This window comes from Pristis pectinata, chromosome 3 (assembly GCF_009764475.1).
Source record: "Pristis pectinata isolate sPriPec2 chromosome 3, sPriPec2.1.pri, whole genome shotgun sequence".
In the NCBI taxonomy this organism is placed as follows: Eukaryota; Metazoa; Chordata; class Chondrichthyes; order Rhinopristiformes; family Pristidae; genus Pristis; species Pristis pectinata.
The window spans coordinates 23,623,942-23,645,087 of NC_067407.1; the positions used below are offsets into that span (position 1 = coordinate 23,623,942).

Consider the following 21,146-nt stretch of genomic DNA (forward strand, 5'->3'; position numbering starts at 1 on the left):
TGGAAGGATATGGACTTGATGCAGGTAAGTGGGATTAGTGCAGATGGGCAAAAAGGTCAACATGGAAGTGATGGGCTGAAGGGCCTGTTTCTGTGCTGTACAACTCTATGATAATGAATGGCATAAAATGTATTTGTTTTTGTCAGGGATTTCCCGTATCTGCTGTGCTTTGCTTCATTTGACAAAGTCTTACAAACTCAAAGGGAATGGAAATCATGTAATCAATGACTTGGTAAATCTTTGAAAGAAACTCAGGCTGAGAGGTAGAGAAAATTAAAGCCCAGGTTTACTAATTTAGCAACATCTTGACCCTCCAACTGGATTATTGCAAATATTCATCGGGTCAGTGCAGAACTTGAAAGGATCAAATGGGAAAGACCAGCGCCCAGGTGTCTGAATCCTTGTTGAGTGACAAGGTGGCACCAGTCCCATCCCAATGGGCAGATCACGCGGAAAGAAGGAACTTCATTGTCTGGACCAATAATATTTCGGTGATGTGCAGGGGGATCTATTCTGGGCCCAATACATTGATGCAATCGCGAAGATGGCATGCTAACGGCTCTACTTCATTAGGAGTTTGAAGAGATTTGGTGTGTCACCAAAGACACTCGCAAATATCTATACGTGCAAAGTGGAGAACATTCTGACTGGTGTGGAGGCTCCAATGCGTAGGATCGCAAAAGGCTGCAAGGGGTTGTAGGCTCAGCCAGCTCCATCACGGGCACAACCCTCCCCACCGTCAAGGACATCTTCAAGAGGCGGTGCCTCAAGTAGGCAGTATCCATCACCATCCGGGAAATGTCCTCTTCACGTTACTACCATCAGGGAAAAGGTACAGGAGCCAGAAGACCCACACTCAACATTTCAGGAACAGCTTCTTCCCCTCCGCCATCAGATTTCTGAATGGTCCATGAACCCATGAACACTACCTTGTTATTCCCCCTTTTTTGCACAATTTATTTATTGGTATTGGTTTATTGTTGTCACTTGTACCAAGGTACAGTGAAAAACTTGTCTTGCATACTGTTTGTACAGGTCAATTCATTACACAGTGCAGTTACATTGAGTTAGTACAGAGTGCATTGATGTAGTACTGGTAAAAACAATAACAGTACAGAGTAAAGTGTCACAGCTACAGAGAAAGTGCAGTGCAATAAGGTGCAAGGTCACAACAAGGTAGATTGTGGGGTCAGAGTCCATCTCATTGTATAAGGGGACTGTTCAATAGTCTTATCACTGTGGGGTAGAAGTTGTCCTTAAGTCTGGTCGTACGTGCCCTCAGGCTCCTGTATCTTCTACCCGATGGGAGAGGGGAGAACAGCGAATGTCCTGGGTGGGTGGGGGCTCTGATTTTGCGGCTGCTTCACCAAGACAACGAGAGGTAAAGACAGAGTCCATGGATTGTAATTTGTAGTAATTTTATGTCTTTGCACTGCATTCCCGCTGCAAAACAACACATTTCACGCCATATAAGCCAGTGATAATAAACCTGATGTGGTGAACACCGTGCCCTGGCTCTGGAGGGGCACAACACATGTGAGGCGTGAACTCACTCCCCTTCCGTCTCCCCTTCCCCTCCCCCCCTCCCCTCTCCCCCTCCCCTCCCCTCTCCCCCTCCCCTCCCCCTCCCCCCTCCCTCCCCCTCCCCCCTCCTCCTCTCCCCCCTCCTCTCCTCCCCTCCCCTCCCCCCCTCCCCTCCCCCCTCTCCCCCCTCCTCTCCCCCCCCTCCTCTCCCCCCCTCCCCTCCCCCTCTCCCCTCCTCTCTCCCTCCCCCCTCTTCTCCCCTCCCCCTCCTCTCCCCTCCCCCCTCTCCCCTCCTCTCCCCTCCCCCCTCCCCTCCCCTCTCTCCCCTCCCTCCCTCCCCTCCCCTCTCTCCCCTCTCTCCCCTCCCTCCCTCCCCTCCCCCCCTCCCTCTCTCCCCTCCCCCCTCTCCTCTCTCCCCTCCCCCCCCCTCTCCTCTCTCCCCTCCCCCCCCTCTCCTCTCTCCCCTCCCCCCCTCTCCTCTCTCCCCTCCCCCCCTCTCCTCTCTCCCCTCCCCCCCTCTCCTCTCTCCCCTCCCCCCTCTCCTCTCTCCCCTCCCCCCCCTCTCCTCTCTCCCCCTCCCCCCCCTCTCCTCTCTCCCCTCCCCCCCCTCTCCTCTCTCCCCTCCCCCCCCTCCTCTCTCCCTCCCCCCCCTCCTCTCTCCCCTCCCCCCCCTCCTCTCTCCCCTCCCCCCTCTCCTCTCTCCCCTCCCCCCTCTCCTCTCTCCCCTCCCCCCCTCCTCTCTCCCCTCCCCCCCCCTCCTCTCTCCCCTCCCCCCCCCTCCTCTCTCCCCCTCCCCCCCCTCTCCTCTCTCCCCTCCCCCCCCTCTCCTCTCTCCCCTCCCCCCCCTCTCCTCTCTCCCCTCCCCCCCCCTCTCCTCTCTCCCCTCCCCCCCCTCTCCTCTCTCCCCTCCCCCCCCTCTCCTCTCTCCCCTCCCCCCCCTCTCCTCTCTCCCCTCCCCCCCTCCCCTCTCTCCCCTCCCCCCCTCCCCTCTCTCCCCCTCCCCCCCTCCCTCTCTCCCCTCCCCCCCCTCCCCTCTCTCCCCTCCCCCCCCTCCCCTCTCTCCCCTCCCCCCCCTCCTCTCTCCCCTCCCCCCCTCTCCTCTCTCCCCTCCTCTCTCCCCTCCCCCCCCTCTCCTCTCTCCCTCCCCCCCCTCTCCTCTCTCCCCTCCCCCCCCTCCTCTCTCCCCTCCCCCCCCTCTCCTCTCTCCCCTCCCCCCCTCTCCTCTCTCCCCTCCCCCCCCTCTCCTCTCTCCCCTCCCCCCCCTCTCCTCTCTCCCCTCCCCCCCCCACTCCTCTCTCCCCTCCCCCCCCCCTCCTCTCTCCCCTCCCCCCCTCCTCTCTCCCCTCCCCCCCCCTCCTCTCTCCCTCCCCCCCCCTCTCCTCTCTCCCCTCCCCCCCCCTCTCCTCTCTCCCCTCCCCCCCCTCTCCTCTCTCCCCTCCCCCCCCCTCTCCTCTCTCCCCTCCCCCCCCTCTCCTCTCTCCCCTCCCCCCCCTCTCCTCTCTCCCCTCCCCCCCCTCTCTCCCCTCCCCCCCTCTCTCCCCTCCCCCCCCTCTCTCCCCTCCCCCCCCTCTCTCCCTCCCCCCCCTCTCTCCCTCCCCCCCCTCTCTCCCCTCCCCCCCCCTCTCCTCTCTCCCCTCCCCCCCCCTCTCCTCTCTCCCCTCCCCCCCCCTCTCCTCTCTCCCCTCCCCCCCCCTCTCCTCTCTCCCCTCCCCCCCCCTCTCCTCTCTCCCCTCCCCCCCCTCTCCTCTCTCCCCCTCCCCCCCCCTCTCCTCTCTCCCCTCCCCCCCCCTCTCCTCTCTCCCCTCCCCCCCCCTCTCCTCTCTCCCCTCCCCCCCCCTCTCCTCTCTCCCCCCTCCCCCCCCTCTCCTCTCTCCCCCCTCCCCCCCCCTCTCCTCTCTCCCCCTCCCCCCCCCTCTCCTCTCTCCCCCCTCCCCCCCCTCTCCTCTCTCCCCCTCCCCCCCTCTCCTCTCTCCCCTCCCCCCCCTCTCCTCTCTCCCCTCCCCCCCCTCTCCTCTCTCCCCTCCCCCCCCTCTCCTCTCTCCCCTCCCCCCCTCTCCTCTCTCCCCTCCCCCCCCTCTCCTCTCTCCCCTCCCCCCCCTCTCCTCTCTCCCCTCCCCCCCCCTCTCCTCTCTCCCCTCCCCCCCCCTCTCCTCTCTCCCCTCCCCCCCTCTCCTCTCTCCCCTCCCCCCCCTCTCCTCTCTCCCCTCCCCCCCCTCTCCTCTCTCCCCTCCCCCCCTCTCTCCTCTCTCCCCTCCCCCCCCTCTCCTCTCTCCCCTCCCCCCCCCTCTCCTCTCTCCCCTCCCCCCCTCTCCTCTCTCCCCTCCCCCCCCTCTCCTCTCTCCCCTCCCCCCCCTCTCCTCTCTCCCCTCCCCCCCCTCTCCTCTCTCCCCTCCCCCCCCTCTCCTCTCTCCCCTCCCCTCCCCTCCCCATCCCATCACACGGCACCGTCCTCTCCCCCTACGTCACACGGCGGCCCGGCGAACCCACGCGAGACTTCGCATCGACTTATGACGCGGCAGGCTGCGCGTTGCCCTTTTCCGGCCGCAGCCTGAGGATGGGTAGGTGAAGTGCCGGGTCTGAGCCCATGCAATCCGTGTCCATCGGGCGCTGGCGTCGGCCCGGGGCCGGCACACTCTCACACACTGCGGTCACGTAACATCGGGGATCAGCATCGGCCTTGTCCAGGGGCACAACTCGGTCGGAGCCTGCTGATATTTTGGTGTCGGAGGGCCCGGGTGCTTGGACGGAGACGACCGACATGGCGGTTCTCGGGCCGCGCCTGGAGCGGGGGGGTGGAGGGAACTCACTGCTCGCTGGGGTTGGACGGGGCCGGGAGCCCCTCACTGTGGGGGATGGTGAGGGGCCGGGACCCCCTCACTGAGGGGGAGGGGAACTGTGTGGAGCCGGGATCCCCTCACTTTGGGGGTGGGGGGGAAGGACGGTGGGGTTGGGGCTGTTCAAATCGGTTGTCCAATAACTCATTAACGAGTGAGCCGAGCAGCAAGTATTGCAGCTCTGGGTGGAGGGAATTGCCCAGATGAGTTGAAATCTACCAGGCAACACCGGAGTGCTGCAGTTTGTGGATCACAACTCTGTTCATTCAGGAGTAGTCCTAATTTATTGGTACTGGTTTATTATTGTCACTTGTACTGAGGTACAGTGAAAAACTTGTCTTGCTGTATAAATGACCACTGGTGCTTCAAATTAGGAACCACCTACACTCAGCTATTTCTAAGTTGCAAATATCAAAGGTAGAACAACAATAATAGACAGTGGCTTTGAGTATTACAGCTTCAGGATCTGTTGGAGGTTTATCTTTTAATGGAAATGATGTGATGAGATATGTTGTATACTGATATCATTAGCTGCTAACTTTGTAGGTTTTTGTTATAACAATGTTGATCTGTAATTCAGCAGGTATAAATGATGAAACTGTTATACAATACTGAATACTTCTTGTAGAGGATCACCTTGGAGACCTGAATACCTGCTGTTGTACACCATCAATTTGACTTGTTAGCATGGAATGGTAGTTTATTAACATTGGTTTGTTACAGGTATATCCCGGAATAATTGGCACAAGCGCCGCAAGACTGGAGGTAAAAGGAAGCCATATCACAAAAAAAGAAAGTATGAACTTGGACGTCCTCCTGCAAATACCAAGGTATGTACCATAGTAGTTTGAGTTTAATTATGGCCTTATTGTAAATACTAGCACTCCAAGTAAATGTTGGGTGCATTTCAGAGTGGGGAAATTGGTTGATTCCAGCTGCTTGCAGTGTGAATGATGATAATATGGCTTTTTTGATAGGTGGGTTGGTTTTGACTGTTCTGGTCACTTTTATACCCACCTGTGTTTCTTTGTCATAGTTACACTGACCACACTGCCTGTTCCTTTCAAAATCTACACAAAGAAAAGTGTTATATTCAGTAGAATTGTGGGCTTGCATCTATCACAAAGGAATAGCTTGCATTTTATGATAATCTGTACCAAGTGTCAGGATTACTCGTTGTGTGTGCTATCTTGGAGATTTCATCGTCTTTCACTATTATTTAGTGATATCTTAACATGTCTGCAGATTGGACCACGTCGTATCCACACAGTGAGGGTCCGTGGTGGAAATAAAAAATATCGGGCTTTGAGGTTGGATGCTGGAAACTACTCCTGGGGTTCTGAATGTAAGTTTCTTTTGGGAGATGTCAGTGGCAGTCTTGTCCAAAGTCTTTTGAAGTAGACTCTTCCTCAATTCCTAAATCAGTACTAAAATGTCTTTCTCTTTATAGGTTGTACGCGGAAGACCAGGATCATTGATGTAGTCTACAATGCCTCCAACAATGAATTGGTCAGGACAAAAACATTAGTAAAGAACTGTATTGTTCAGATTGATAGCACTCCTTTCAGGCAGTGGTATGAATCTTACTTCGCCCTTCCACTTGGGCGGAAGAAGGGTGCCAAGCTGGTATGTTGGACAATTATTTGATATATTCTTGTAACCATTACGCTTTGCTTTTGTATTTTTCTGCTTTTTTTCTTGAACAGTCATTGCTTTTTGACATTTAAAGACTTCACAGCAAGCTTTGGTCAGTGTTGACTGAATTTTTCTGTTTCTAAACCTGCACTGTTTTGTCCTTTTTGGGGGGAGGGAGGTGAAATTTACTTGGTGAGATAGTGGTTTAGTAATTGCTGCATCCAAGATTGATGGGTGTATTACGTTTTGAATGTTTGCTATTGTACTACTGTGTACCTAGCCTCCTATGAAGCCCCATAGTATATTCCAAAAATGCTTTACTTTGTGTGTTTTTCCTAGTCTAAGTATGTGGCTGAAAAAGGACAATATCCTGTTTATATACTGGTCCCATTCCTGACTAATGTATTCCATTTGTAATCCACACTCAACTTTTTTGCTTTGAAGTACTGCAGAAGATGATATTCAACCTGTTTTGAATTCAGTGACTTTTTAGTCTTGTTAAGCTACTGAAATATTTGCCAAGTTTCTGCAAAGAATGCTGAATCTAAGCAAGTGTGAAATCTGTTTCCCTAGATTTGCTTAAATAGAATTAAAAATGTACAACTTGCAGTTTAATAATCTGTGTTGTGATCATACCCATGTGTCAAGAGCATCTCGTGTCTTGTATGAGAATTGACCATTTGGATGGTGGGGAGAGGCAGTGGCCAGGTTTCCATTAGTGGGGAAATAAGCTGAAGGGGAATGACTTTCAATGTTGTACTATAGTTGGATATAATTCAATTGATGGGATGGATCCTTAAAAGAATATAAAATGTGCAGATTCCCCTCGGCAGAAATCAAGTTTTCCCAGGATTAAAGGTCATTGCAGCTTTGATGTACTTCGGAAATCCCAGTGAGTTTTTGTTTGGAGTAATATAGTTTTTAACAAAATATTCAATTGATACTGCACAACTTTTATTGGTAAGTTGGTTTATTATCACTGTACCAAGATGCAGTGAAAAACTTTGTTTTGCATGCCATCCAGACATCATTACAACAGTGCATTGGGGTAATACAAGGGAGAACAATAACAATGCAGAATGAAGTGTTAAGGTGTGGTGCAAATTGGTGCCAAGGGGTTTGACTCTTTGCTATGGTTATTTTCTGTCTTGTAACATGAGTGGTTTGTTGATTTCAGACACCTGAAGAGGAAGAAATTCTGAACAAGAAGAGGTCAAAGAAAATTCAGAAGAAATATGATGATCGAAGAAAGAATGCAAAAATCAGTCCATTGCTAGAAGAACAATTCCAGCAGGGGAAATTGCTTGGTAAATTAATGTAAAGTGTATCCCTTTGTAGAGAAGGTCCCAAGTTTTGCATATCTATATCCATGCTGGATATCTTTACACAAAATGTAAAGTTTGCCAAATTCATTTGCTAGTGTTTGAATGTTAAGTGGATCTCTGAAGAGTACTGCTTTTCAGTTGAATACATGGCTTTGTGAACATGAAGTTTTTAGTGTATTGCTACAAATTAGCTGCTCAATTCTTGAGGATTGGGTACAGTTTGAAAGTGTGACTGAAGGTTTGGGTTTTGCTTAGCTTTTATGTGCTTAGCCAATCACTTGCATCATTTATTGGAGGGTTGATATTAAATGACACCAAGTATGATTTGAGATTTTGAGGATAAATTATTGGCTGTGAAGATAGAGGGGATTGGCTGGGAAATAATGAAGAATTTTTCTAATTTGGTCTGGGTGTGTCTGTCCTTTATGCCAGACAGTGTTTGTTAATGCTATGACTGGTTTCTACTCTGTAGGCTGTGAAAATATATTTGCAGTTTTTGGAGGGCATTCCTTGGGGGAGAACAGTTCCATTCCATCAAATAAGTCATTGACACACCTTTTGTTGTTAATGTTCAAAACACAAGGCAGAATGAGCAGAACTTTGGTTTCCCTTTTCTGTGGCTATTGTCTGTGTGTGTTGTGTGTACAGAATTGACACCTGATCCTTTGCTCTGGTTTGTTGGTTATATCAATTAATGATCAGGGCACAACAGTTGGCAGCATCCTGGTTTGAAACTAGGGATACCACTTGAGCACAAGGCAACACAGGTCGGGGACAGCACTAACCAATTTACAAACCAATGTAATGTAAGAATTAAGTCAAGTCAATTTACTTGATAATGTTCTTTTGCAGCTTGCATATCTTCGAGACCTGGCCAGTGTGGCAGAGCTGATGGCTACATCCTTGAAGGAAAAGAGCTGGAATTCTACCTGAGGAAAATCAAAGCCAAAAAGGGCAAATAAACATAGTTCTTTGCAGAAAATGTGATATTAATAAAATGTTTTTCAACCAATTTTGCTATCTCCTGTTAATCCCATTAGAAGCTCAGACTTAATGTAGAGGGTGACACAAAACAGTGCACAGTAATTTGTGTTTTCCAGCAGCTTGGAGGTGAAGAGTTGCATAAAACTAAACAGCAATCTTCAAATATGTGAACCATGATTTGTACTCCTCATGGGTGAGGTGATGTCCAATGGCAGATATTGCACCACTTATCCCAAGGTTCTGCAAAATGATTGCAGATTACTGAGGCTGATTGTATAATGGAAGGACATTAGAGAAGTTTTCACTCTTACTGGAATGTTCATGGTATATCGCTTTGTTTCATAAAACAATGATGGTTCATATGCACAATCTAGTGACTTGGTGCTTTTGCTGTGGCATTCCAAGGCTCATTCTTGTGCAAGATCAAACTCCTGTTTGCAGAAAGAAAAGCTTTACTTGTAGCTTCACCTTTTCGAAGGCAGGAAACACCTTTTTTCACTTGGTAACCTTTTATGCATTTCTCCTAACTTTTTACAAGAAGCATTATCCACAAATAAGCATCTAAAGTGGGAAGTTCACAAGGATTTTAAATGCTCATTTAACCAAGTGGCTTCAGCTATGTTGCTTATTGGCTTTTTAAATGGGCACAAACTAAATGCTGATAACACTAAGTTGGTTAGGACTTAATTAGAGCAAAAAGCTTAGACCAAAATATCAAAACATTTTAGGAAATTAATATTAAATGGACTTGGAGCTGTCAGTTTACCCCATTTCTTAAAGTAGAGAAGATAATGTGAGGGAAGTTGCGATTTTTAAAAAGGGCTCCTTTCCTAGAGAATGCATCGAGTGGAGAATGCAAAGATGTGCTTAACAAAATTATGATCAACTGGGTTTATTTACTGGAATTTTTGGAACTATTTTATGCCTTGAAGTATATGCGGTTAAAGAAAGGGTTTGTGAAATAATGGAAGTAGGGGGCATATTTTGGCCACTGAAGTGTTTGACATTAGCAAGAGAGTAATTTTTAAGCTGCAAATATTGTGTACTGTTCTGGTTGCCACAATGCAGAAAGGATGTGGTAGCATTGGAAAGGATACAGAAAAGATTCAGTGGTATTTATCTGGGATGGGGAGCTGTAATTGTAGAGTGTGGATAAATCTGGGTTTGTTCTCACTGGATTGTGAGGGGTGGTCTTAGATTTTTTTTAAAAAGAGGCATAGATGAGAGATTGAGTCTTTACCACAGCAGAGTCTAGAACTAGAGGGCACAGTTTCTAAGGTGAAGTGGAAGAAAGTGACAGATCTGGGGGGTGTTTTCCCCACAGAGGGTGGTGGTTATCATCTGGGACAAACTGCCAGAGGTGGTATAGAGGCAGAAATATTTTAAAAGGTGTTTGGACAGATACTAGGAAAGGCATAAAATGATGCAGACAAATGGGATTAACATAGGTAGGCATCCTCATTGGCATGGATGAGGTGGGCCAAAGGAACCCATTTCTATGGTGTAGGATTCTATGAAAGTAGAGAAAGGACTTGAGGCTCAGTGGAGATTTTAATCTCATCTGATGGAATATTCTTTGAGCGATGAATTGATTTAAGGGACTCTGCTCAACTTGCAAGTTGAGCAAGTGTATTACAGGGCTGCAGATACTGCTCTTAAACTTGCTTGTAATGTTAGATGTGCTGGAAATCAATCAGTGAAAAGATTAATATTTCAGGTTCTGATAGCTATTGACTGATCATCCTAACAAGTAGTGCCATTCTGAAAATCATGAATGGGACTAATTTCTGTCACTGATTTAAAAAAAAATTAATGCCCACATGTTTATTAAAGGGTAAAGGCCTAACCAAAGTTTTATACAAATGCAATACAACTTACTCTTAGTAATGAAGGCAAACATGCCATCTGCTGCCTTTATCAATTTGTGATGCTACTTTCAGGGAGGTATGGACTTGGACCCCAAGATTTTTCTGTATGTTAATGCTGTTAAGGGTACTGCAGTTAACTATATTTTCCCCTTACATTTGACCTCTCAAAGCACAGCACCTCACACTTCCCTGGATGAAACTCATCTGCCATTTCTCTGCCCAAAACTTGAATTGATTTCTATCCTGCTGTGTCCTTTGATGACCTTCACTGTCTGCAACTCCACCAGTTTTTGTGTTTGCAAACTTACCCACCCACCTACCAAGTCATTTATATGTTTATCACAAACAGGTCCCAGCACTGTTCCCTGCAGAACAGCCAGAACAACAACCTTCCACCATTACCCTGTCTTCTATAGAGAAGAGAATTCTGAATCGAAAACTACCAATTCACTCTGAATCCTGTGCATCTTAATTTTCCTGGTCAACCTACCATGAGGGGCCTTGTCAAATGCCTTTAATAAGTCCATGTAGATAAATGTGCTGGCATGGACTGAGTTTGTTACTGGACAGAAAGCAAAGTGGGAATAGATCCTTGTCAAATTGGTATGCTATTGGAGTGCAACAGGGCTTGCAGCCCAGCTATTCATAATTGTAATTATTTATGTCTTCCACCATCAAGCCATTTTGATAATTGAAATTTTCCTTTCTTGATCATTTACCAGTAATTATGAAGTTACTTGACCCAAAATCTACTCTTACAAAAAAAATGCTCAATTTGAAAATCCTTGTTAGGCAACTTTTAGCATTGTTTTCCAATGTGGGTGTGTCAAGTGTAAATGTAGTGAATGTGCAGGGAAGGGTGAGAATCCCCATAAACAAATACTGTTTTCCATACTGACAGCCATCACATTTAGCAATAACTTGTGCTAGAAGGCAAAGTAGTTGGTCTGAAGCCTTCCATGATCCATCATTGAGTCAGAGACACGGTCGATTTGTGCATTGTGAGCTGCCTAGATCTAATGCCTACTTGTTATCTATTTTGGCTGTTTTCAGCTGCATGGTGCATCTGTCTCATGTTTTCAGATGGTTTACTTCTGTACATTTGGTCAACCCTCATCAACAGGCCTTATGTTCATGTTACGTTATTTGGTACCCGATATTACATAGAATGATGTGCCCTTTGACCCATGATGTTGTGCCCAACTAATTAAACCAATGACTCAGATTTAACCTAATCCCTCTTCCCCGCACATTGACCATATCCCTCCTCTGCATAATTCATATGCCTATCTAAGTGTATCTTAAACATTCCGATGCTGTCTGCCTCAACCACCACCCCTGGCAGTGCATTCCAGACCCCCACTCTTTAAAAAACACTTGTTTGGATATTTGTACTTTCCCCTTCTCTCCTTACACACGTGCCTTCTAACACCATATATTTCAATCCTGGGAAAAGGATACTGTCTATGCCTCGTGATTTTAGAAACTACCATCAAATCTCCCCGCAGCCTTTGCCGCTCTAGAAAAAACAGTGCCAGCTTGTCCAACCTCTCCTCATAACACATGTCCTCTAAACCAGGCAGCATCCTGGTACATCTCTGCACCCTCTCCAAAGCCTCCACACACTTCCTATAATGAGGCCACCAGGATTGGATGCAATTGTAGCCTAACCAGAGTTTTATAAAGCAGCAAAGTAACTTCCTGGCTCTTGAACTCAATGCCTCAACTAATAAAGGCAAGCACGCCATATGCCTTCTTTACCATCCTATCAACCTGTGCAGCCACTTGAGGGAGCCACGTACCTGGACTAAGATTCCTTTGTTCATCAATGCTATTAAAGATCCTCATTAACTGTACTCTGCCTTTATGTTGAATCTTCCAAAGTGCAGCACCTCACTTGCCTGGATTAAACTCCATCTACCACTTCTCTGCCCATATCTGCAACTGATCTATATCCCACTGTATCCTTTGGCAGTCTTCTATGCAATCCATAACACCACCAATCTTTGTTTTGTCGGCAAACTTACCCACCCTACCACATTTTAATGACAGAGGTCCCAGTGCAGATCCTTGCAGACCCATCCACCACTACCCTGTCTAAGGGCAAGCCAATTTTGGATTCATTCAGCCAAGTCACAACGCATCCTAATTTTCTGGATGAGCCTACCATGCAGGACCTCGTCAAATGCTTTACTGAAACCCATGCATACAATGTGCACTGCTCTACCTTTTTCATCTCAAAAACTCAAATTGGATTAGTCAGACATGACCTGCACAAAGCCATGCTGACTCTCCCTAATTAGACCACACTTCTCCAAATGCTCATAAATCCTATCCCTAAGAATCCTCTCCATTAGTTTTCCTACCACTGACATGAGACTCACTAGTCCATAATTTCCACGATTATCCCCATTCCCCTTGAACAAAGGAACAACATGAGCTACCTGCCTGTCCTCCGGCACCAGATGTGTGGCTGGTAGAGATACAAAGATCTTGGTCAAGGCCCAAGCAATCTCATTTCTTGCCTCTCTCAATAACCTGGGGCATATCTCATCAGGCCCTGGGGACTTATCCACCTTAATGTTTTTCAAGAGACCTGACACTGCCTCTTTCCTAATCTCAAAATGCCCTACCATCTTAGCATGCTCCACTTTGATCTCACTAACCTCTACATCCTTCTCCTCAGTACACCAATGCAAAGGATCTCACCTACATTTCCACCTCTAAGCACATGTTCTCTATTCTTGAGCAGTCCGACCCTCTCCCTAGTTATCCTCTTGCTCTTGATGTATGTGTAGAATGCCTTGGGATTCTCTTTAATCCTACTCACCAAGGACTTTTCATGACCCTTTCTAGCTCTCCTAAGTCCTTTTGAGAGTTCCCTTCTGGCTTCTTTATAGTCCTCAAGTGCCCTATTTGATTCCAGCTTCCTAAGCCTTACACATGCTTCCTTCTTGGCTAAATTAACTACCTCTCATACCTGGCCATCTTCATCCTTCCTTCTTACTGAAGAAAACTGGTCTTTAAACAACCTCCACATGTCAGGTGTGGATTTGCCTGAAAACAGCTCTTCCCAGTTAACTCTCCCTAGCTTCTGTCTGATTCCCAGATAATTTTCCTTCCCCCAATTTAATACTTCCCTGCTAGGTCTGCTCTTAACCTTATAGCTATCTTAAAGCTTTAAGAGTTATTACTGTTTCCCAAGTGTTCACCCACTGAAAGGTCAGTCACCTGGTCAGGCTCATTCCCCAGTACAAGACCCAGTAAAGCCTCCCCCCTAGTTGGACTATCCACATACTGCTTCAAGACACCCTCTTAGACACACCTAACAAATTCTACCCCATCTAAACTTCTTGCACTAAGGAGTCCCCAGTCTCGGTTGGGGAAGTTGAAGTCACCCACAATGATAACCCTGTTGTTTTTGCTCTTTTCCACAATCTGCCTGCATATCTGCTCCTCAGTGTCCCTACAGCTATTTGGGGCATCCATAGTATAAACCCATTAGGGTGATGGCACCTTCCTTTGAGTTCTATGCATAGAGACTCAGTGGATGAATCCTCCATTTCTTCCCCTCTGACTGTAGCTGTGATTATTCCCGAGTAGTAATGCAACCCCTCTCCCTCTTACCTTCCTGCCTAACATCAAAACCCTGGAGCATTAAGCAGCAATTTCTCACAACACCTAACTTGCTTCAATCCCTTCATTCTGTGACCTGGTTCCCACAAGATAAGATATCTTTATTAGTCACATGTACATCAAAACACAGTGAAATGCATCTTTTGCGTAGTGTCTGGGGGCAGCCTGCAAGTGTTGCCATGTTTATGGCACCAGCATAGCATGCCCACAACTTCCTAACCCATACATCTTTGGAATGTGGGAGGAAACCAGAGCACCTGGAGGAAACCCACACAGACACAGGCAGAACATACAAACTCCTTACAGGCAGTGGCCAGATTTGAACCTGGGTCGCTAACGCTATAAAGCATTATGCTAACCGCTACACTACCATGCCTGCCAATCTAGTTTAAACCCTCCTGGTTAGTATCAGCAAATCTCCCTGTCAGGATATTTGTTTCCCTCCAGTTAAGATGTAACCTGTCCCTCTTGTACAGGTCACCCCTGCCTCACAAGAGGTCCTAATGATCCTGAAACCCTGCCCCCTGCACCAGCTCCTCAGCCACACATTTATCTGCTTTAACCTTCTGTTCCTATCCTCACTAGCACATCACACTGGGGGTAATCCAGAGATTAATCCCTTGAGGTCCTGCTCTTTAATTTCTTTACTAGCTCCCTATATTCACTGTGCAGGACCTCATACCCCTTTCTACCTACATCATTGGTGCTAATGTGCACCATGACCTCTGACTGCATGCCCTCCCTTTTGGGAATATTCTGTAGGCACTCCAAGACATCCCTGACCCTGGACCCAGGAGGCAACACACCATCCTGGTATCTCTTTTGCAGCCACAGAATCTCCTATCTGGCCCCTTAACTATTGAGTCACCTATCACTATTGCCCTGCCTGACTTCTCCCTTACCTGCTGAGCCTCAGAGCCAGTTTCAGTCCTACTGACCTGGCTGCTGCTGCTTTGCCCAGAAAGATCATCCCCCCAGCAGAATCCAAAGGGGTATATTTGTTGCTGAGGGGAGTGGCCACAGGGGAACCCTGTCTGTCTGTTCCCTTTGCCTCTCCTGGCAGTCACCTAACTATATGTCACCTGCACCTTAAGTGTGACCACCTCACTGAATCTCTGATCTATAATACTCTCAGCATCCCATACTGTCCTCAGAACATCCAGCTCCAGTTCCTTAATGCGGTCAATGAGGAGCTGGAGCTGGGAACACTTCTCACAGGTGTAGTCCTCAAGGACACTGGGTGTCTCCCTGATCTCCCACATCCTACAGAAGGAACACACCACTACCCTGACTGACTTAACCACTGCTCTTACTCTAAAAGTAAAGTTGAAAAGCAAAACTTACCAGTCTCTCCTCTCACTAAAGCCAAAGCCCCCATTCTTGCACAAGCCCACTCTCACAATGGCTGCTCCACTTAACCTGAGCTTCCTTTTATTGCTTAAAGTGCCCTCTGATTAACCAATCAATGAGATTTGCCTTTTTAAAGGTTTCCTCACTCCCAACTCCTATAAAAATATTAATATTAATGCAATAATATAAATTGCTTTAATTTATAATGTTAATATATTAGTGTGTACAAATTATCATTTTAAAATATAAATAATATAAATTAATAATAAAATTTATATGAATAAAATGTCAAGCAAATATATATACACATTGATGAACTAATCGTGGTCTTGTATAACTTGATCAATTTCCAACCATTTACTGGCTCCTCGCTGACCATACAGCTTTTCCTCAGAAGGAAGTGATCCTTGTGTCCATTGCTGCTTCAGAACAAATTTCTGCTTTTAAATTGTATTTGGTAGCTGGTTCTTTCTTATGACATCCTATATTGACGATGCAGAAATCCGCCCCAGGGAGATCAAACTCAGCACTGGTTAAAAGGTGCAGGTACACTCTTCACACAGTTCTGGCTGATTTGGTTACAATGGCCATTGCCAAAATCCTCTCCGAGTCCTCGAGCTTCTAGAAAAGCATGTACCTATATGGATCTGCATTTACATTAGCTATCTGATGTGCCTGTACTTTGTTTTGAGTTCAATTTAAGTGTTCTTGCATTTTAGGGACATCATGCCCAAATCTAGTAATGTGGTTGTCTGCACAAGTTTCATCTATTCACTCCCCTTTAAGCTTGGTGTTATGTGTAGGCCCAACAGAATGTGTTTTGAGGGGAAGAAGCAAAAGGTTGGTGACATTGTATTTTGTTACATGCACTGCAAGGTGTTGCCCTTTGCTGATATCCATTATACTATTCCAGGTTGAGTAATCCCAGCCAAATCTGCAGGAAGGAGCTGTGCAATCTGTCAAGTCACAAAAACATCCTTGTTGAATGTTGGCTTCTTGACTGAAAGGGCCCAGGACATTGTAATCACTCCCATACAGACTGAAGTAACTGGCTTTTGATAACATTATAGGGTCATTGAGCTGGTTGGTGGCAGGACTCACACAAATGTATGTCTCCACTTTTTTCTGCCACCATCTAGGCCAATGTAATGTCCGGATACCTGGGTTTCCTCTGGGTGCTCTGGTTTCCTCCCACATCCCAAAGACCTGTAGGCTGGTAGGTAAATAGGCCACTGTAAACTGCTCACGTGTATAAGTGATAGAATCTGGAAGGCATTGATGAGAAGGTAAGGAGAATTTTTAAAATTGGGAATAATGTACAATAAGTATAAAATGGTGATTGATGATTAGTGTGGATTTGATGGACCAAAGGGCCTGTTTCCCTGCTTTACCTCTCTATGACATCTTTCCCCCTTCTCTCGTCTCAGTGTGCCTGGCCCTTGAGGCTGATAAACCAGTCAGATCCCTTTGTAGGATTTCCACCTCATGCCTGCTTTCATAACTTAAATTTGGAGGTCTCCCTGTTTCGCTGCATCTGGCTTTTGATCAGTCCTGATCTATAATATCCTTTTTCATAGATCCATATCCCTTCCAATGTCTGTAATTTCCCCATGCTGACATATGATGTGTTATACTCTGCTGTTTCCTTAATTGTCCTGCCATTAAATATCTGACAGTCACACCAGCTTCCATTACGGATGTATACTTATTAAAAGTACCATTAACAACATTTTAGTGCTTCCTTCGAGGTCTATTGAGGTGCACTCTGTGTCCTTTACAGTCCTGTTCCTTTGCATCCATAGCTCTGCTTCCAGTAGGAGCAGTGGGGCGAGAAGCAGGGAGCAGCTCATTATTTGTGTTTCCTGTAGTGAAATAGGGGGCTGACTGGATCCCATGATCTGCCTGTGATGAGAAGGTGTTAAAGTTGTATGGTTTCAAATGGGTCCAGTATTTGCACTTGGCTGCTTCATTGGAATTGGTTTATTATTTTCACTTGTACCAAGGTACAGTGAAAAACTTGTCTTGCATACCATTCATACAGATCAATTCATTACACAGTGCATTGAGGTAGCACAAGGGAAAACAATACAAAATGCAGAGTAAAGTGTCACAGCTACAGAGGAAGTGTAGTGCAGGTAGACAATAAAGTGCAAGGTCATAACAAGATAGATTGTGAGGTCAAGCGTCCATCTTATACCACGGAACTGTTCAATAGTCTTATAACAGCGGGATAGAAGCTGTCCTTGAGCCTGGTGATACGTGCTTTCAGGCTTTTGTATCTTCTGCCTGATGGGAAAGGGGAGAAGAGAGAATGACCCATATGGATGGTGTCTTTGATTATGCTGGCTGCTTCACCAAGGCACTGGGTCTGCACATGGACTCAAGTGTTATTGGTTAGCAGTATTGGTATTGGTTTATTATTGTCACTTGTACCAAGGTACAGTGAAAAGCTTGTCTTACAAACCGATCGTACAGGTCAATTCATTATACAGTGCAGTTACATTGTGATTCTGTCCACCTGGGAGCAAATCTTGCTTTTGCATGCAACTCCCTTACCAGTGGAACCAGATTTGGGGCGGGGGGGGGAATGGGGATGGGTGGTGTGGAAGGGGTGGGGAAGTTGAACAAAGGGAAAAGAAAACAGACATGTGAGCATGTGTGGGAGGAGAACAGGGTTATGGGTTACCTGAAATCGGAAAATTTAATGTTCATACCATTGAACTGTAAGCTACCAAGTGGAATATAAGCTGAGAGATGCAGAAAAGGAAGTAATGTGTCAGAGATGGTCCAGGTGAGTTTGAGGGCAGGGTGGAAATTGGTGACAAAGGTAATGAAATTGACAAGTCATGCACAAGTGTGGGAGGTACCAGCGATGCAGTCGATGATGTAGCAGAGAAGGAGTTAGGGAGGTGTGCTAGAATGGGCTTGGAACAAGGACTATTCCACATAGTGAACAAAAACACGGGTGTAGCTAGGGCTCATGAGAGTGCTTGTGGCTACCCCTTTGACCTGTAGAAACTGGGAGGAATAAAAAGTTGAGGCTAAGGACAATCTCTGCCAAGCAGATGGGAGTGTTAGTGGAGGTGAACTTGTTGGGTGTTCGAGAAAGGAACAAAGGACCCTGAGACCTTCCTGATGGGGGATGGAGGTGTATAGAGACTAATGTCCATGGTAAAAATGAACCGGTTGGGATCAGGGAGTTGGAAGTTATTGAAATGATGGTTGGCATGAGAGGTGTCCCATATCTAAGTGGGAAAGGACTGGACAAGGGGTGACAGGATGGAGTCCAGGTATGAAGAAATGAGTTCACAAGAGTGGGCAAAAACAATGGGCCTACCAGGCAGTCCTCTTTATGGATCGCCCTGGTAAGAGATAAAAGCGGGCAGTACGGGTTGGATGCTGTGGAGGGGAGATCTCTAACAGTGTGGGAGATGGTGACCTGGTGTGTTAGTGGGGTCATGGTGCAGAGGAAGAAATGAAGAGGTGTCAGAAAGCTGGCATCTGGCCTCTCCTTGTCTGTGGAGTTGATGACGAGGTCGGGATTGGTCTGAAATGAGCAGTCCTGCATGTTCAAAGGGGAGTGGAGGTCAAGGTAGTCAGTGTAGTGTTGGCAATTGGAAATTAAATGACCAAACGAGAATAAAAGGCCAGGAGTGGGAGTCAAGTTTGAAGGGGAGTGCTGAAGAAGGGGTCATCTGTGAAAGGTGAGGATTCTTTAACAAAGAAATAGAGGCAGAAGCAGAGCTGGATGTTGTGTCAGGCCTGGAACTCAGTAATGTCTGGGCTAGAGGTACAAGAGTAAGGGCTCTGCTGAGGACTGACCACTCAGTGTCAAGAGAGCGGGAGGTCAGGAGGGATGGTAAAGACACAGCAGGGGTTGGAACTGGGATAAGGTGTGGGGTCAAAGGAGGGGTAAGGAAGAGAGGTCTTGGGGATATTGGATTGTGAGAAAGAGGTGGTGAGAGGAGAGTAAGGAGGGAGAACGGTTAGGGATAGCGTTGCAAGTGGTTTATGGAACCAGATGACAGTGGGTGGGAGAGAGTGGATGATGTTTTTAAAACTTGTGATTTTAAAGCTGATTACTGTTTCAAGTTGTTGGAGGGCAGTTCTTATATAAGATATCTATTAGTCACATGTACATCGAAATGCACAGTGAAATACATCTTTTGCGTAGAGTGTTCTAGGGGCAGCCCGCAAGTGTTTCCATGCTTCCCGCACCAACATAGCATGCCCACAACTTCCTAACCCGTACATCTTTGGAATGTGGGAGGAAACCGGAGCACCTGGAGAAAACCCACTCAGACACAGGAAGAATGTACAAACTCCTTACGGACAGTGGCCGGAATTGAACCGGGGTTGCTGGCGCTGTAATACTGTTACGCTAACCACTACACTACCGTGCCTGAACTACATGCTCCCTAATACAAGGAAAATATCGTAACTTTTCCAAAACAGCTGTATAAAACTTAGGTTAGGCAACATTCGGAGTATTATGTGCAGTTCTGGTTGCCACACTATAGGAAGGATGTGGAGGCTTTGGAGAAGGTGCATTCCATGTACGAAGAAAAGATGTTGCCTGGATTAGAGCATATTAGTTATATGGAGAGGTTGGACAAACTTGGATTGTGTTTGCTGGAGCATCAGAGGCTGAGGGGTGACCTGATAGAAGTATATTAAATTTTGAGAGGTGTAGATAGAGTTTTTATTTACCAGGCTAGAAAGGTCAAATACTAGAGGCCATAGTTTTAAGGTGAGGGGTGGGGGAGTTTAAAGGAGATGCACTAGCTATTTTATTTTTGACACAGTTACCCAGTAAGTGCCTGGAAGACGCTGCTGGGGAAGTGGTGGAAGCAGATATGATAGTGATGTTCAAGAGACATTGAGACAGACACGTGGACAGGCAGGAAAAAGAGGGATATGGACCATGTGTAGGCGGATGGGATTAGTTTACATTGGCATCATGATGGGCTGAAGGACTGGTTCCTGCACTGTCCTGTTCTATTTTCATTCTCACAATTTAAGTCTAATATCAGTTGTGCTTCTTCAGCCACACACCCCCCCCCCCCCACAACATTGCAGATGATGCTTAACCAATGAGTTGGAAGTGGTTTCAATAATAATTTAAAAAGGAATTGTTAAAAGTGTGGAAGTTATTTTGCTCAATGAGTCAAAGCAGGCTGCTTGAGGCAATCTGTAATTCTCTATTCTTTTCCCATGGCAAGGGAATGCTGCCGACTAGCACATTCCAGGCTGCAGGAGTACGTGCTGAGGGATGCACTGAAGCTTGGTGCAGCCAATGCAAAGGCTCTGTGGGAAGGACCATAGTCTAGGCTCCTTCCACTGCCACGCGTGGAGGGGCTGAGTCAGGTGGGGAAGCCCCTCAAACACTGAAATGGTGTCTCACCTCAGGGGGCCACATAAATGGCAATGGTGCTATGGTTGACACTACTTAATGTATTGATCATGAATGTAAAATTTGCACTGTTTCTTCTTTTGTATATATTTTTATTATAAGGTTTATTTATGAATTTTTTAAAAATCCCATAGCCCTGTAAATTATTTTCCTAAAAACTGCTTATCCCTTATGAATGTCCTATTTGATACTACTTCCCCCATTCGCTCATGTAATCCCAGATTGAAAAAATCTCACTCTGCCCTTCACTTAAGATCGTCTGGTCCCACCCGCCAAAGGATATAGAGCAACACACAAGATGCTGGAGGAACTCAGCGGGTCAGGCAGCCTCTCGATCCGAAACATCGGCTGTCCATTTCCTTCCATCAACGCTGCCCGACCCGCTGAGTTCCTCCAGCATCTGCAGTCTCTTGTGTCTGCCAAAGGATATACTTTGTTGTAAAAACAAATGTCCCAGGAGTATGATTAATTGAAACCATTTCAGCACATGCACAATGAGCCAGATGTCCCTTTGCAAAGTAATAACAGAGAAAAGCTGGCCAAGCGATACGTGGGGAATAAGAACACATGGTGTTCA

At 46.7% G+C, this 21,146-nt stretch overlaps 1 protein-coding gene and 1 non-coding gene across 2 annotated transcripts; both read left to right on the forward strand.

Annotated features, from left to right (window-relative positions):
• Positions 1 to 3,969: 3,969 nt before the first annotated feature.
• rps8a (ribosomal protein S8a) lies at positions 3,970 to 8,330 on the forward strand. Its single transcript, XM_052011774.1, has 6 exons — positions 3,970 to 4,082; positions 5,082 to 5,188; positions 5,604 to 5,703; positions 5,809 to 5,984; positions 7,171 to 7,300; positions 8,171 to 8,330. Exons 1-6 carry the CDS (start codon positions 4,079 to 4,081, stop codon positions 8,278 to 8,280), a joined length of 627 nt encoding a protein of 208 aa, XP_051867734.1. The 5' UTR covers positions 3,970 to 4,078; the 3' UTR covers positions 8,281 to 8,330.
• Positions 8,331 to 8,663: 333 nt separating this feature from the next.
• Positions 8,664 to 8,793, forward strand: LOC127568990 (small nucleolar RNA SNORA35). Its single transcript, XR_007956122.1, has one exon. It is a non-coding gene; the product is annotated as a small nucleolar RNA SNORA35 (small nucleolar RNA).
• Positions 8,794 to 21,146: the final 12,353 nt, after the last annotated feature.

Excerpts from the sequence above, each read along its gene's own strand:
- rps8a (XM_052011774.1), top strand. Across the intron at positions 5,704-5,808 it reads CTACTCCTGGGGTTCTGAAT|GTTGTACGCGGAAGACCAGG; the intron begins GTAAGTTTCTTT and ends TTCTCTTTATAG. Across the intron at positions 7,301-8,170 it reads CCAGCAGGGGAAATTGCTTG|CTTGCATATCTTCGAGACCT; the intron begins GTAAATTAATGT and ends GTTCTTTTGCAG.